The sequence below is a fragment of the Lemur catta genome, chromosome 12 (assembly GCF_020740605.2).
Source record: "Lemur catta isolate mLemCat1 chromosome 12, mLemCat1.pri, whole genome shotgun sequence".
In the NCBI taxonomy this organism is placed as follows: domain Eukaryota; kingdom Metazoa; phylum Chordata; class Mammalia; order Primates; family Lemuridae; genus Lemur; species Lemur catta.
The window spans coordinates 25,147,711-25,165,846 of NC_059139.1; the positions used below are offsets into that span (position 1 = coordinate 25,147,711).

General features: G+C 37.0%; 1 protein-coding gene across 2 annotated transcripts in view; it reads right to left on the minus strand.

Moving 5' to 3' along the window:
- Positions 1-18,136, minus strand: part of FYB1 (FYN binding protein 1) — a 144,110-nt gene that overhangs the window by 32,057 nt on the left and 93,917 nt on the right. For both annotated transcript variants that reach the window (XM_045566318.1, XM_045566317.1), the window contains exons 3-7: positions 14,678-14,834; positions 4,240-4,286; positions 1,989-2,008; positions 1,495-1,529; positions 388-508 (exon numbers count right to left, since the gene is read on the minus strand). In XM_045566318.1, coding sequence (XP_045422274.1) covers positions 388-508; positions 1,495-1,529; positions 1,989-2,008; positions 4,240-4,286; positions 14,678-14,834 — 380 coding nt within the window. The remainder of the gene's footprint in view (positions 1-387; positions 509-1,494; positions 1,530-1,988; positions 2,009-4,239; positions 4,287-14,677; positions 14,835-18,136) is intronic.

An 18,136-nucleotide genomic window follows, 5' to 3' on the forward strand; every position in this document is an offset into this window, starting at 1 on the left:
GTTCATCCAGGAGACGCTTGTATCCCTTGCCCCCACTAAAATACATGCCACATGGACATCTATGTGTGTGGTGCTAAGCTCATAGCATAAGTAGGCTAATATGAAATGCATTATGGGGAGAGCCAACATGGGTTTGAGTATTCATTCGCTCAATCAACATATAATTTTCTGGGTGCCCACCATAAAATAAGCCACCATATATTATTTGAATTTTATCATATTACATTTTTCAGTGCAGGGATAAGGGAACATTGGCCAAGAAGTACTGTTATGAAGATAGTTACTCTTTAGAAATAATGATTAAGTAATTCTCCAACTATGTAGGTTTCACGAATGGTACCCCTTTTGTGTGAAAGTTATAAAAAGATGTTACTCTAAAGCCCTTACTTTAAATTTCTTCTTTATTTCTTGTTCTTTCTTTTCTTTCTCTTTCTGTTCCTTTTTCTCCAGCTCTAATCTCTTCTTTTCCTCCTTTTCCCTTTTCTTCTCTCGTTCTTTGGATGCTTCTCTGTGAATAGAAATTGTTAGATAGTTTCTGCATCTGAAGCGTTGATGTGGCAGGGCTCACTATTCAGAGAGGTTTCTACCCACAACAGAAGATGGTATCTGAAGTATGGATGAAGGTAAAATGCCAAAGGTTGTCAAAATCCTGGATGTGTGAGATTGTTTTTAAAACTGGCAGGAGGCACAGAGCTCAGGATACCTTCCAAAGGCTCTGCTTCCCCTGACAACTTGTGCCAGCAAGTGGAAGCCACTGTTTATAAAGGCCCAGTTCTTGTTGCATGTCGGGATGAATAGAATTCATTTTTCTCCCTCTCTTTCTCTCACACATGTACGCACACCATGCATTCACAGGTATACGTGCAAACCTTGGTTCAGGAACATTAGTTAGAATTGGTTGAATAAATACTGGGTAGAAGAAATTAAGACATCTGAGATACCCATTTGATAAAAGAAGAGAACAGATTCATTTCTACTTTCACCCACTTTTCAAGAAATTTCTTAGTCCTGGATTACCTAGAAAGCCATTTTGGAGCTATTTTTAACATCTTTCCAGGTGGAAACTTTAGCAGGCAGAAACATTGGTATCTGGGTGCCATGTTAAATTATTTCTCTTAGCTCCTCTGTGGGTTAAGTACAGCCCAGGTAAGAAGGTATAACACATAAGTTACTAATAATTCATTTGTCCAAGGATACACTGAGAACAAGGAATACAGATTCCTGTCTCTGATTCCCTTCCTGTGGTTTATCTATTATTATAGGCTGCAGACCTCTGGCCTCTCACACAACAGCTTGTTAACAGAGTCCTTTGTAGAATCCTTAGAGAACCAAAGAAGTTTTAGTTCTTTGTATTGAAATAAAGGTTATTATTATATGCCAATTGCTTGAACAAATGAAGCTTCCCTCCTGATAGTGGTGTATACCCACTTGCCCTCGTACAAAACATTATATTTATCTTAGAAGAAAAATTTAATGGTAAAATGTAATTCATACATGTCTTCATATGTTTCTCCATCACTCTCTTGTTCCTGTCAAGAAAAACATTGATAATGTTTAATTTTGATTATTCAAAAAGTTAACATACACATATTACATTAATCAAACACTCAATAAAACAAGTATTTGTAAGCATCTGTACTCTAAGTATACGTAAATTTGGCTTGTTTAAAATGTTTTTTTTTTCTCTTTAGAGATAGACTGGGAAAGTAAACACAAAAAGGTTTCATTTTCTATCTTGCTATATAATTTAGAAGTGTAGCCAGACTTAAGTTTATGTTCAGCACTACAACATTACTATGAGTCAGTGTAATGACTGGTGTTTAATATCTCAAGCATTTTAGATGAAATAAGATTATAAATGAAAAAATAGCATCATTACTCATAAGAATTTTCATCTGTTCAGTTTATACCAATAGGAAATGAATCATAATAATTGTTAAATATTTTAGGTATAGCAATATAATATGAAAAGAAAAAGAAAATCTGACCTCATCTAGATGTCCTGTACCTAAAGGATTAAAAAGAGAATAAAATTTAATACATTTTAATGAGGAAACATCTTAATATAGGATTATTTGATATAATATAATAATATTCAAAGCAGTTCATAATCTAACAGAACTCATGCTTTATCAAAGATATGGAAGAATATATGCTTTAGATCCTTACTGTGGATTTTTTGATACTTGCAATTTAACCACAAAATCATTTCATTGGCTTTCATAAAGTAATGTAAAAGCCAAAATATAATCAAGACACATTTTATTCCCTTTATAAAAGGCACATTTACTTGGTTTTATGGATTTGTGTACAACGAGGAATTATAAAAAAATCACAGCTAGTTATTCCCAAGGATTTGCTTTCAGGTATTAAACAAATCAAGTTATTTAGATTTTTTAAAACAAAATTTTACTGTTCAAGAGTTTTGTGTAATATCAACTAATTACAAGATATCAAGATATAACCTAATATTAAGAGCAAGAATATAATACAAAGAGCGATAATACTAAAAACAGTGTGTTGTTGGTATAAGAACAGACAAACAGACCAATGCAATAGAGCAGGGAGTTCAGTGACATATGCAAACTTACATGTACACATTCATAGAATACACACATATATATACACGTACACACATATAGAGTTGATATAGTATAAAGGTGGCACTATAATTTAATGAGAACAGAATGGATTGTTTAGAGTATGGTAATGAGAAAACCAGCTCCATACATAGGCAACAAATCTGCATTTCTACTAACTCCACAAAGGGGCACTGCAAAGAGACCAAAGACTTACATACATTTAAATGACAAAGTTCACAGAAAACATGAGGACATTTTTATTTCATAAGAACTTTTAAAAAAAACTTAGAAAGCATAAATTAATATAAAGCAAAAATTAATGAATTTTATTATATCAAAATTTATGTATGTTCAATGAAGGACAGCACGGGCTAAGTTAATAGACAATGGACAGAATGGGAGAAGATATTTGCAATACTTGAAACTGACATGGGGTTTATATCTGGAATATAAAGGAACTCCTGCAAGTCAACCAGAAAAAGATATGAACCCCAAGAAAAAGAATGGTCAAAAGATAAAAACTGGCAACTTACAGAAAAAGAAACCAGAAAGACTGATAATCAAATGAAGTGTTCAAACTCAAGAGCAAGCAGAGATATGAAAATTAAAAGGAGATATAGGCTGGGCGAGGTGGCTTACGCCTGTAATCCTAGCACTCTGGGAGGCCAAGGCGGGAGGATTGCTCAAGGTCAGGAGTTCGAGATCAGCCTGAGCAAGAGCGAGACCCCGTCTCTACTAAAAATAGAAAGAAATGATCTGGACAGCTAAAAATGTATATATAAAAAAAAATTAGCCAGGCATGGTGGCACATGCCTGTAGTCCCAGCTACTCGGGAGGCTGAGGCAGAAGGATTGCTTTAGCCCAGGAGTTTGAGGTTACTGTGAGCTAGGCTGACGCCACGGCACTCTAGCCTGGGCGACAGAGTGAGACTCTGTCTCAAAAAAAATAAATAAATAAAAGGAGATATAATTTTATATGTATAAAAAAAAGTGGAAAGTTGAATAATGCCATGTGCTGGAGACATGTTGGAACCTTAATGCCCTATTGATAAGAACATAGACAGGTACATCTCTTCTGGAGAGCACTCTATCATGCTGTCAACATAAGAACTCTACAGCATACGAACAGCCATTTCACTGCTGGATAATTATCTTAAGGAAAGTCTCTGAGAGGCCCACATGTGGTATAAGTACAATAAGGTGCACTGCAGTATTATTTATGGCACCAGTCAGTTGCAGACAAATAAAATGCAGATGAATACTGTGGAGTACCACACAGTAGTTAACAGCAACAGTTTAAATGCACACACAGTGATACGAATGGGCCCCCAAACCACATTATGCTGAGAAATATAGTACTAAAAAAACTCAGAGTAACCTATAACATACTGTTTCTGTAAATTAAATATATGCATGTATTCCACGATATGTGAAGAATACATACACACAACATTAAATAAGTTATAATATTTGTCTATGGTAAGGGAGAAGAAGGGAAGTGGGGGTAAAAGGGAATAAACAAATAAATAACACAAGAGAGGGGTCTTACATGGACCAATGACGATAACAACCCCTTCACAAGCCTATATGGAATGATCAGCTCAAACTTCTGTACCTAGGGTAACAAATAAATAAACAAAATGTCTTTTGGTCTTTACCATCAGCATGGATGACACCATCTTGGTGTTCTTCATTTGCAGGGCTTCTGAAAACAAGACAGAAGAAAATGTGAGACTGGAACAAGTAGATTCTCTCCTTACAATAAAAGAGAAAAAAGGATTATTTTTTGAATTATTCTTTTCTCTTTAATATTTGCTCTGTTAATAACTTCAGACATCACCAGGATAGGCTTAAGCCTTGTATTTATGCTTCTCTTGTGGTGGAAAATGGAGAATTGGGAAACTTGAGTGCAGCGATATGCAATCATAGTGGACACATACAATTAACCCATTGCTTGAGGAGAATAATATGTTTTCCATTAAATCGGCAGTAAATCATTGATCCAATTCTGGGATTCTGAAAGCATTTGATTGGCTCTATGGCATATATACCAAAGAGAATTAGTTCCAATCCCTGACTCCCTCCTCTTTTCCAGATGGTTTCCACCTGGCTTTGCTTTCATCACTTTGTAGCTTGGACTCCAAGGGGCTTCATTTCAATGGCTCTTAACATAATTATCAATACCTGGGTCCCACTAATCCCTAATGATTTATGTACTCATCTGTATTTTCTATTCCTATTCTCAGGTTGATTAGCATAGCTGGAGAAAACTGCCAGTTGCTCCTTGGCTACAAATCCTCACTGTGCACACTGTATTTGGAGTTGAGCCTCATCCCTCTCCCCACCGGCAAAATGCCAATGCAGTGGTCCCTTTCCACATTGTGATGGTCCTGAATAAAGTCTTCCTTGCTATACTTTTAAAAAAAATTTTCATCACTTTCCTCAAATCTGCTGTTTCTCTCCTTTCCCCTATAATCAGATGACCTTGTTTCCTGTTTCACTGATAATACTGCAGTTATTGGATGTAAATTCTCTTAAGAAAATATATTCCCGTAGGCCACGAGCATATCTGCAGCTGTACCTGTCCTTACCTCCCTTTACCAAAGCCCTTCTCTCCACCCGTGTTCTGAATCCTATCTGAATTCTTGGTAATTTTATCCATCAGTTATCCTCTTTCATTCACATGTCATCATATTTACATTCCTCTTATTCCTTCACTCTCCATCCCTAAATATTTCATTCTTTGTTTTCTCCCTCAGCCCAGGTTACTCTCATCCCTAAACAACAAACACTTTTTACCTCTCTGAATCCCCCACAGGACCACAAGATATCCCTCCTTTATCTGGCCAAGCCAGAGAAAGCTGTCTACACTAATTCTACTTCCTCTCTTCTCACTCATTTCTTCACCGACTACAATCTTTCTTCTATTGCCACTTCTTCACTGAAACTATTCTTAAACATATTAGCTACCAAATCCCCTGGGCACCTCTCGGTGAATCACACTTGATTGCTTTGTGGCCTTTGACAGTATGGGCCATTTTGCTCTCCGTGAGTCTCCTTTGTTTGTTTCTATGAGAACCATCTTCTGGCTCACCTCTTGTCTCTGTGGCCACTATCCCACAATTTCCTTTGCGGGTTTATTTTCTTTTGACTTCCTCTTTCAGTGATGATGTTCCTTTGTATTCTGGTCTTTGTTTTCTTCTTTTTTTCCATTTTACAGTTGTCCCTGAGTGATTTTATATACACCTACAGCTTCATATGTGTGTGTGTGTGTGTTTTTACTTAGATGTCCTACAGCCAGTTCCATATCAATATCTGATATAAAACTGTGGTTTCCTCTGTCCATCTCACCCTAAACCTGTACTCCCTATGAGGTTTCTTATCTTGGTGAATGGTACTGCAGTTCACATATCCACCCAAGCCTCAGATCATCCTTTACTTCTCACTCTTCTTCAGCTCCACATCAAATTAATCATCACATCCTGTCAGCTCTCCATATTTAATGTCTCCTATAATTCAATTTGCTCTTCCATCTCTCCCCTCTCTCCTGCTGGACACGAGAACAGGATTGTATCATCTCCAGAGTAGACTCTGGCAGTGGCCATCTGGCCACTCTTCTAGCAATCAGAATTGCTCCTCCTCTTCCCCACCCCGACAGTTCCTTCTCCAACTTTTGCCAGAAATATAATCTCTCAAGTAAAAATATCACTCTCATGTTCAAGACTCAAACTGCTTTAAGAATTAGGAAAGAGAGTTACTTGAAGTCAAGAGATGCTAGTTGCAAAACCAACTCCATAGGAAGAATGTGTGCTGGAAACGTCTTCTGATCACTAAGACCATAAAAAGGGCTTAGTAGGTACATTTGTGGCTCAGGAACAATTGCCACAGCTATATGTGTCTCAGTCTCTACCTGAGATGGTAAACATCTTTAGTGAGCAACTATAAATCTAATAAACTCACTTTTAAAAAATATTGAAAATTAAAAATTTAACTTATACATGCTTGGTTTCCTTTTTATGTAAGTGTAAAGACCCAGTTAATCAGTTCATTAAATTGGTCATGACAAGACAACGTTTCCCTTAGTGAGTCCTTTTTTTGTCCTTGGAAGATTCAGAATTAAATACAGAAATGATGGAGTAAGCCAAATTCATGGTAAAAAAAAAAATTGTGGAATAAGTTTTATAATAACTGGGACAATATGTATATGTTTACTATTTTAAGTATTTGTGATATTGAAGAGATTTGTTACATTAGAGAATATTCTTTTAGACTTGTCACATCAATTTAAAATTTGTGGTTTAGACTTTTTAATGTTTAGATGAAAAATAAGGACTCCAGGTATTGAGTGTCGATGGCTGCTCACATCAAAAAAGGAGTCGAGAGTACGTTATGAACTCCTAGTAAAAAAAATACCATCATCTAAGAATGAGTCTTACAAAATAAAATAAGTAAAAAACGAAGGCACCTCTATATCCAACCACTAATTTACAGGAAATACAGAGGAGAGAGGAACACATAAGCTATATTATAGAGAAGCAATCAGCAAAATCTAGACTATGGGTAACTATAATATCCACAAACAACTTGACAAACAAGTAAATTGCAAAGAATAAAATAAGGATAAGAAAGGTGAGCCTATAGCTTAAAGGAGAATGACAAAACATATAAGCCACTTTGGATACTTTAGATTCTTATTCAAACAAACTTAAAAAAAAAACATGCATTTTAAGAGACAATTAGAAAATTGAACACTGACTCGATATTTTATATTAAAACACCAAGTTTATTTTTTACGGTTACCTATTGAAATATTTATGGGTGAAATTAGATAATGTTTGTTATTAGTTTCAAAATAATATAAAAGGGAGGTGGTTGAGGGTATAGATAAAACAAAATTGGCTATGAATTTATAATTGTTGAAGTTGGTGAAGGGAACATGGGGGCTCATTATATCATATTACTCTCCTTGCCTTTTATATGCTTAGAATTTTATAATAAATACACTTCTAAAAAGTATAAAAAATAATTGCAAATGCTACTGGAATATTTAAGAGAACTGGACATAGTTTAATTTAATAGATTTACAAGAGTCATTTAAGTTCTTGGGAGGGTTTTGCTTAGTGGGGTCATTAAATTTGTTCATTCAGGTGTTTGGAATGCTTAAAAGTGAAACTCAATATATTAAATTTATACATGCAATGTAAAACATCTAAGGAAGTTTAATTAACTAAATTTATAAATAGAACTGTTGATTTTAAAGAATTTAATCTGAGCCACTTGAGTTTTCCAATCATTAATCAAAAATCCTCCTGAAAATACTTCTTATTTTATCCAGAAAATTGGTTTCCCTGATCATCACCTAAACGCACATCGGGGAAGGAAACCAACTTGATATCAGACTGAGACGGTGTGGGGGGGGGGAGATGGATGCATGTCTGCATGATGAGTGCGTTGCGCACCGTCTGGGGAATGGTCATGCTTGAAGGTGCTAACTCGGGGAGGTGTGGGGGGAGGGGATGGAGGTATGCCTGCATGGTGTATGCCAGGTGCACTGTCTCAAGAGTGGACGCGCCTGGGGCTCTGACTCAGAGGGATGGGCAGGACACGGACAATGAATGTAACCTGAGGTTTTGTACTCCCATGAAGAGCTGAAAAAAAAAAATACTTCTTATTTAAATAAAAATTACTAAGGAACCAGGCACCGTGGCTCATGCCTGTAATCCCAGCACTTTGGGAGGCTGAGGTTGGAGAATTGCTTGAGGTTAGGAGTTTGAGATCAGCCTGGGTGACATAGTAAAATCCTGCCTCTACAAAAAAAAAAAAAAAAAAAAAATTAGCTGGGCATGGTGGCATGGTGCCTGTAGTCCTAGCTACTCACTACTCGAGGGAGACTGAGGCAGGAGGATAGCTTGAGCTCAGGAGTTCAAGGCTGGAGTGAGCTATGATTGCACCACTGTACTGCAGCCTGGGCAAATAGAGCAAGACCCTGTCTCTAAAAAAAAAGAATAAAAATAAAAAAATAAAAATTACTAAATGTATACATAGAATAACAAGTTAAGTAATATAAATTTACGTACTTAAAATAAATTAGGTATTTACATTATCTTTAATGAAGTGAATATTAATTGAAATGAGGTAAATACCTTAGACATTAATATAAACTGACATTGTACAGAATAAAATCGATAGCCCTTTCCATGGCATACAAGGTTCCTAGGAGCAGCTCTGTCTTTTATATTTCTTTATTTTTCATATTTGCTTTGCTCAGGCCATCTTCTTCTCACATATTAATGCTGAACTCGCATACTCTCTGAACACTGTCTGGTTTCTTGTTTCTCCATGCTTAGCCCATGCTTCTCTTCTCTGGAATAATCTTCCTCTCTCCTTATCCCCTGCTTGTGGCCCTCTTATTCGTGGAGCCTCTCCTTAAACACTCCCTCCTCTGTGAAGTTGTCCCCAACTTCCTGAAGCCTACTCGCTGCTGTGTCTATGTGTCATCTATCCATCCATCACAGTGATGATTCTGTATCACTTAATTATAGAATCACTGCTTGCAGGTCTCTCTTCTCACTGCCAGGCCATAAACTCCTTGCAGAAAGGGGTTGCCACTTTGTTAGCTCATTATTATGAATGCCACTTTTAGAAAGCTATTAGAATCATTCTTGTCATGATAGGCCTTTAATTTTTTTATGAATTAATGATTTCTCAGTAATTTAGGAGACTAAACTCACTTTTATTACTAAAGTGAATGATTATCATTTGTGAAAAAGGATGTTAAATCGAGAAGACCACCGGACTTAAACAGTTCACTTCTCAAACACCTGGATGGCTAACAAATAAATACTTGTAAAATGAAGGGTATTTGCATACCCCATTCATACATGTGTTCCTGCATGTTTATGCAAACCATGTATTACTTGCAGACAAGGTTTGCTTGCACACATTTATTTGTGGACCTGATTTTATAGCCTATGAATCTTAGTGCTATTTGATATAGGTCTGAATTCATAATATGTGTAACATTAAAATATTAAATAAATACAAAATAGTGGTCACAATAGCATTGAGAGTAAAGAATAAAAGGAAAAGAGATGAGGAAGAGAAATAGGTGCAGATGCCATGAATAAATCCAGATCAAACTGTCAGCAATGGCTCAGAGTGTTCCAGAGGCACTAAGAAAAACCCCTTAGAGAGATTAAAGGAAAAACAATGGGACAGTCACAGAAAATTGAGCAGAGGGAGTTGCTGAAGGAGAAGAATAGGAAACTTATCAGTTGTGGTCATAAATCTATTCAAGAAGGCCTTTCACCATAGATCTTTGTTTTTAGGCTATAGCATTGTGGAATTATATAGGAAAAGTAAAGTTAATTTAATACTGTGACTGTCATTTTTAGAAAGCTATTAGAGCTCTATTTCTTTCCTGGTGTTTAAAGATGTAAAGCTGTTGATCTTTTTTTTTTTTGAGACATAGTCTCGCTTTGTTGCCTGGGCTGTAGTGAGTGCCATGGCGTCAGCCTAGCTCACAGCAACCTGAAACTCCTGGGTTTAAGCGATCCTCCTGTCTCAGCCTCCCGAGTAGCTGGGACTATAGGCATGCACCACCATGCCCGGCTAATTTTTTCTATATATATATTTTTTAGTTGGCCAGATCATTTCTTTCTATTTTTAGTAGAGATGGGGGTGGGGGGGGGTGTCTCACTCTTGCTCAGGCTGGTCTCAAACTCCTAAACTCAAGTGATCCATCCGCCTCAGCCTCCCAGAGTGCTAGGATTACAGGCGTGAGCCACCGCGCCTGGCCAAGCTGTTGATCTTTATACCTTGTTGACTATTCATGAATTTAGCTTTTATTAATAATCAGAGGGGTTTTGTTCATTTGTTTTTTGTTTTTAAAAAGAAGAAAGATACGTAAAATTTTGTTCCATACCTGCTCTTACCGAGAATAAAATCTTGTGGCCTTTTCTCTGGAGCATGTCTTTCTATATTTAACCTACATGAGGAATTTTGAAACTATGAATTGTTTAAGCCAATGTTTTCCCAAATGGAGTGAGGTAAGACTATCTGGCAATCAATGGACAACTGATAAGGCAAGTCTAAGGTTCCAGAAAATGTTAAGCATTTCTAATTAATAAAAAGGCAGTAGTGATAAATTCTTATTTTTCTTCCAGTTTTATAGCCAAAAGCCCCCCACCACAAACAAAAAGAAAAAACCAAAACACAAAAAACAAAGCCCTACCAAAACCCCAAGCCCCTTAAACTATGAACCACCTCAGGATAACAACTGTTTAGAGCTTTCCTTTTCTAACCTTAGTCACTTCCCATTATTTATTATTTCTTATTACCTCACTTTTCCTGTCTCATTACTATGAATAATGATGTATTTGTTTTGTGTGCCAAAATACTCAACCATACATTGGTTCTGTTTTCATATGAAGAATTAGTTACGATGTTAAAATTATAATTAATTTTAAGAAATGATACCAAGAAATGTGTTATACTAAAAGATGCTGATTCGAACATTAATAACAATATACATGCTCTTTTGACCCATTTCAATTCCTCTTCAAAATAGCAGAAAATGTAAAGAACTGATTTCTGACCACTAGGTGGGGAAACAATACAATTTAAAATACAATATAACTTTGGCCTCAACTCCTTAATTTTCAAAGTTATTTATGGTTTCTGATTCTCATCTGTCTTCAATCTTTTACACTTTTAAGACATTCTGACCTAAGTGATATAATTACAAGCTACTTCTGGGAACAGCTTTAGAAGTAGGCAGAACAGACTGCAGATGATAAAGCCACCCTATCTTCTGAAATTCCTTCCTTCATCCCTGTGAGAGATTCCAGGCTGCCACACCCTAGGGAGAACTGCAAACCTTAAACTTTATCAGTCGTTACTTCAGTTATTACTGGAAGCCAATGCCTGGCAGGAGCACTGGGTCTCAGTTGCCCTAGTTCTTGGTTCCTGGAATTCTCCCCTCTCTCCACTTTTACCATTCCTCCCTGTTTACTGCATCTTTCCCAACAGCACACAAGCATGCTGTTATTTCCATCTTAAAAAAATTCTCTTGATTCCATTTCTCCCACCAGTTCCTGCCCCATTTCTTGGCTTCCCTTTTCTCCTTTAAAGAGTTGTCTTCACTTGCTCTTTCCAGTCCCTCTCCTGGCATCGTCCCTCAAAGCTGTTTAACCAGGCTTGCCTCCCCACCACTTCTGGCATTTCACCCACGCTGCCACCACTGTCCCCATTTGTTTGACACTCAGCAGCATCTGACCCAGTGGCTCACTGCCTCCAGGACACCTCCTTTGTTGGCTGTTCCTTGTATTCCCCGTTGTCCCTTTTTCTTCTTCTCCCAGGTGTCAGAGAGTTACAGTGCCCCAGGGTTGGTTCTTCTCTATGTACCCTCCCTTCCTTGGTCATCTTAACCAGTCTCATGATTCCAAGCGTGGAATATGTTACTATGTCTCTCAAATCTCATGTTTTTAACCCAGAACTCTCTCCCAGACTCTTCTTATCCCCAATTGCTTCCTCAGCATTTCCACTTGGATGTTGAAGAAACAGCTCAAACTTAATGCAGCCTCCTGATCGTCCTCACCTCTAATAATTGCTCACCTCTGTTAAACAAAACCTAGGAGGTTTTGGACTAAACTCCTGCACTGGGCCCAACAGATCAGACTAAAAATCAAAATGTAGTCACTGAGGCTCATCAACCGAAACTGAGATGTTATGCAGCCTTTTGAGAAATGGGGGGGTCGGGGAGGGAGAGAGAGAGAGAGAACAGCGCAATTTGCCAAACAGGGCAATTTCAATCTTCGATCATGATAATGAGGTTCCTGCTGTTTTAATCTTTACAACAAAGAGTGATCTGAAGTAACCTGGTATTGACCAATCAGTTATCTTTCTATTGTTCTGTTTCCCTGTCTCTGCCTGACAAGGAAATGACCAATCTGGTTTTTGTTCTTTGTTTCTGCTTTCTTCAGTTCTTTGTCTGTTTATAAAACCACACTCCTCTGCTGTGGTCATTATTCTGTTTTATGGGACGAAGTGTTGCCCTATTCTAGAATTCCAAATAAAGCCAATGGAAATCTTTAAACTAAATTTGTTGTCATTTTGTCTTTTGACACCCATGATGATTCTTCAGTTGATGAAGCATCATCCTTACAACTGTTCAGGCCAAAAACTTTGATGCTATCCATTCTTGACCCTTATTGTCTTTCATACCCTAAATCCAAGTTCTGTTGTCTCTACCTTAAAAATCTGTCCAGAATCTGGACACTTCTCACCACCTCTAGTGCTACCATCCTGGTTAGAGCCACCTCCCTCTATTCGCAGGTCGGCAGAGGGAGTGCTTGGGAAATACTCACGTACGCATTTTGAGGACTGGTGGTGTGATAAGAAGCACAGAAACTCCTATATCTTTCATAATTCTACCAAAGACTACCCCTTAAATTTCCCCTTCACGTGAAATTTAAGCTTTTGAACCTGAATAGCAAGACCCGTTTGGGTTTCATTTCCTCTATACATTTCTAGCTTCCCCGACTTGGGGGAAATTGTCTAACCTAGATATTTCTTTATTTTGGAATTTACTTAAGCTCTCTGGTGGCAGCTTGAAAGTCTTTTACTATATACCACATTTTCCCTTTTGTAAAAAAAGGTAGCAGATATCATGGGGCATTAGAGTCTTTAAATTGGCATTCATAAATGCAAATGCCTGGAAGCGTGTGCAGTGAATATAAATGTATAAAGCAGGCCGTATATAAGATGGTAGCTACTAAGTTGCTCTAACATCTTCTAGTTCCCATCTTTAAATCCCAAAGAAAGCATAATAAAGTGAAAAGTGTGGTGGCTACTCATGACAAATGTGCTTTTAATCCCTGCTTTAAATTGTATTCACCAAGCATTTAAGGAAAGATGTCAATCTGATATTGTTATTAATAGTTTGTATTATATAAATTGTGGATATTAAGTACTTTTATTGTGGAGAACATCAATGTGTTAGGGGAACTGAAGTGAAGGAAAATGCAATTGTACTAAAAATGGTGGATATTACTTATTTGTGGTAAAGAAGAACCATGTAAAGAAATTTTTTAGGAAAGAAAGGGAAGATCTGCCTTGCCATAAGAATCTATGCTTGCCATTGTCTGCATATTTCTTTTTAAAATGACATTTCATTCTATTCCAATCCTCCACTTGCTTTTTCTTCAACCAACTCTTCTGGTAATTCATGGATAAGGAGCCCATACATAGCACCCCATACAGTTCTAACAGTTCTCAAAAGTACCATATAAGAAAATTTAAGCAAGAGTAGGCTTGAATAAAAGTGTCCTAGGTTTTTAACACCCAGCCAAAAATTCTGAAGGATGAGAGAAAACCTGTATGTTTTATGTAAAGGAGGCTATTTAGCACAGTAGTTTAAAGCAAACATTTACTCTGGATTCATACTGACATTGGGTCAAATTTCTACTCTACACTATTGTGTGATCTTGGAGAAGTTATTTGGCTTCTTTACATAGGTAAAGTTCCATTTCCTCTTCTGTGAAATGATGATACTACTCACTCGATAAGGTTATAGAGATTATGTATGTAAAATGTCTAGCACATCATAGGCAGTCAGCAAAATGTGGTGGTAGTGGTGGTGGTTGACAATGGTGGTGATGTTGACAATGACAATGGTGGTGGTGGTGATGGTGGTGATAGTGACAAAGACAATGGTAGTGATGGTGGTGATGGTAACAATGACAGTGATAGTGGTGGTAGTGATGATGATGGTGGTGGTGGTGATGGTGACAACGACAATGGTAGTGGTGGTAGTGATGGTGGTGGTGAGCTGACTTCAGGAAAGCTTCAGAACTTTTAAAAAGACAGTGGAAATTTTCTTCTCATGAACTCTTAAGGGGAGACCCAATATAAAACAGATAAACAAGAATTGCTCAGACTTAAGGGGGTTCCATGGATATAAGAACTGCCAGCTCAGCCTGCCCTTCTTCCTGCCAGCTGCCCACTTTTATGGATCCCTCAGCACTCAGCCAAGCATAGTTGGAAAATCTATGACAAGAGACTGGCAAGGAAATGGCAAGATAATTTTTTGCTTACTTTAGGTCAAGTGGAGGTTTAATGTTCCTGGGAGGTAGGCTTGGGGCTGCAGGTTGTGTTGGGTGAGATGCTGGCAATAATGGTTGGCTGGCCGGATGGGATGGTGGAGGTGGTGGCAGGGAAGCTGTTGAGTAAGATGTGTGGCTTTTGCTGGTACCTGAGAAGCAAAGCAAACAATACCATGAATTAAGACAAATCCTCAAAATATAAGAACTGGCTATTCCAGGTATGTAGAAATGAGGACCTTAAATATAAAAATGTAAGTAATGCATCCCAGTTTGAGTTAATGCTTTACAGAGTCTAATATTTTAAGTATCATGGGACATGGCATTTTCTATGTTCCATTTCTTGAAATAGATAAATTCTTTGAGTTTAATTCCCACTGTTAAAAAGAATTACTCTTAGTTTTCTAAGCTTTTGTAAGCCTTAATTTTGGTATTGTGGATTTTGTGAACAAGCCCACATCAACTTTTATACCTATATCAACATAATGATTTTATAAATGTAGATTACTTTTTACCACACCCATTATTTTTAACCAAAGAGGTTTAGTTTCTGCATCTGTGCTCACAGATAACACACTCTTATTTTTTTTTGGATGATGTCCTTGAATCTTTAAGTTCTGTTTTGTTTGAGATGTGATTTTAAAATATTGAAACAGATTAAACAATCTCACAAGTAAGTCATATACATTACAGAAAATTATAATATGGAGATGAATAAAGCTAAATATCAATCACATATAGTTCCATCACCCAGCCACAACTACTGGGTTGCATGTATTTTAGAACATTTTGGTTCAAATAATATGCTTTTGTGGGAGACTAGCAAAATGATCCCATTTTGGGGATCAGTTTTTAATTTTTTCTCAGTATTTATAAATATCTTTCCAGGTTAATACAATTACATATGATTTTTAGTAACTGTACAATTTTTATTTACACAGCTACCATGATTTAAAAAAAACTAGGGCCCTAATATTTTATCTTTATTATTTCTTTTCTTTTTTGCTGTAATAAAAAAAGACTAAAGCTTTGTACATATCCTTAAAGTTTTTTCTTAGGATAAATTTCCATAAATATTATAGAAATGCTGGGTCAAACAGAATTTCTTAAGGCATTTGATACAAAATATCAGCTATCTTCCAGAGAGATACCAACTGACAGCTTCATCACTTAGTATATGAGAACACCCAATTTCACATCTCTGTCAACATTGTTTTGAATTTTTGCCAATATTATGGAAAAAATTCTACCTTCTTGTTTTAAATCAATTTCATTTTTTGTCAAGACAACACATGCTCAGGAATTAGCAAGTCAGGTAGTATCAAATAATATATGACACCTGTCGTTGAAACTGGCTCCCTGAACAAATTTCAATGATCCCTGTATGTTTTTTATAATTCTCTCCCTTAACTAACTACTTGACTTTTTGAGTTGTTTCCCGGAAATGATGGGTTTTCTGCGAGACAAGGGAGCTGAGATTCTGAAGGCCCCAGAGCAACCTTCTTGACAGCAGGACTCAGCATCCACCACCATCTGCCCCAAGGCACGTGGCCTCTCCTTAAAAAGCCCATGATCTCCATTAGTCAGAGAGACAGATTTGAGGCAACTTTTCCTGTTCTTCCCACAGACTTTTGTCATATTAAAAAAATTCCTTTCTTCCTTGGCAATCCTTGTTGTCTCAATAATTGGGTCTTTGTGCAATGAGCAAGTGGACCTAGACTGAACCCCTTTGCAGATTTTTTTTTTCTGACACAGGGTCTCACTCTGTCACCCCAGCTAGAGTACAGTGGCATCATCATAGCTCACAGCAACCGCAAATTCCTGGGCTCAAGGGATCCTCCTGCCTCAGCCTCCTGAGTACCTGGGAATACAGACACATACCACTATACCTGGCTAATTGTTCTATATTTTCGTAGAGACGGGGGTCTCACTCTGGCTAAGGCTTGTCTCGAGCTCCTGACCTCAGGCAACCCTCCTGCCTCAGCCTCTCAAAGTGCTAGGATTACAGGTATGAGCCACTGCACCTGGCCTTCCCTTACAGTTTTGACAACACAACAACAACAACAACAACAACAACAACAACAAAGTCTTCTGCTCATCTCACTGGAGTTAATGACTTTCAACATTTTAGATATTTCTTTTATTTACTGTTATATTACTATTACTATATGTGTATGGCTACTGCTTGATTCATGATTTCTAAAAAGATTATGGACTTTCTATTTGATAGATGTAAATTTTTGCTCTGTTTTCCTTCCCCTTCCAATATAGCCAGATCACCACTATTTTTTATGAAATCTGTATTTATTGTTTTCATTATCATGACCATGTAAATATTGTTCTTTGCTTTGTCAAGTAGTATAAAATGACTACATTTACTTTCCCAATTGATTTATTGTTTTCCTGGCTTAATATTAATAATTGCCTCATCTGATTATTTGCAGAGTTTTCTTTGGAACTCTTTCTTCTCACAATTTCCAATAGCTCTGTAAAGTGTTTTAAATTTTTTTTTAATAAAATTAAACCTGTCATATAAGTTATCAGTTCCAATATATTGTCTCTGTCTCTTGCCCTAATCTGACCTGTTTGCTTTTAAGGTCTGCCACACAGCTTGCTTCCTGGGATTTCTCTTTGCCAGCCTCATGGCTCTGATACACCGAGAAAAACAGAGAGAGACAAAGCATGCAGGCTCTGAAGCCAGAGTGCCTGAATTTACTTGCGAGATGCCTTGGATAAGTCACTTTCTGGTTTCACCTAGATAATGGAGATAATAATAGTGTCATGTCATAGGGATGTGGTAAGGTCTTATGACCTAACATATGCAAAACATTTAAGACAGTGCCTGGCATCTAGCTAAGTTCAACGTTTTATTTTTCATTCAACAAATATTTATTGAATGCCTACTATATGTCAAGCTCTGTTCTCAGCACTAGGAACACAATGGAGATAAAATAGACAAAATTTTCTGCTCTTATGGATTTAGGAAGATAGATAACATCTAAATGAGATAAGTTAAATACATGTATAATTGTGGTGAGAATGTGGAAAGACCGTGTAATTGTGTACCACTGGCATCTCTTTCCATCTCTGCATTCAGTGACCTCACTATGGTAGATGAACTTGAACATGGTGGGAGTATTTACCTCATGGAAATTGGCAAAAAGTACAAATTTGGGCTTGATTCATTGTTGTGCTGATTACTGAAGTGGAGAAAGTGATGGAGAAAATGATAATAATGCAGATTAAAGTTAAAAGTGTGTGTTTTCTGTTGTCATTACATTGTGAATAGCATAAAGAAATTGAGAAGATGTTTTTCCAATATTTGACAACTATTATCCAACTCAGCAAAGTAGTCACTCATGTCATCGACAAATGAGTGAAGTTCTGACACATATCTTTATTGTTTCATGTTTGCTTACTTGTTAACATAAATAAAAATATCAACATTTAGGTT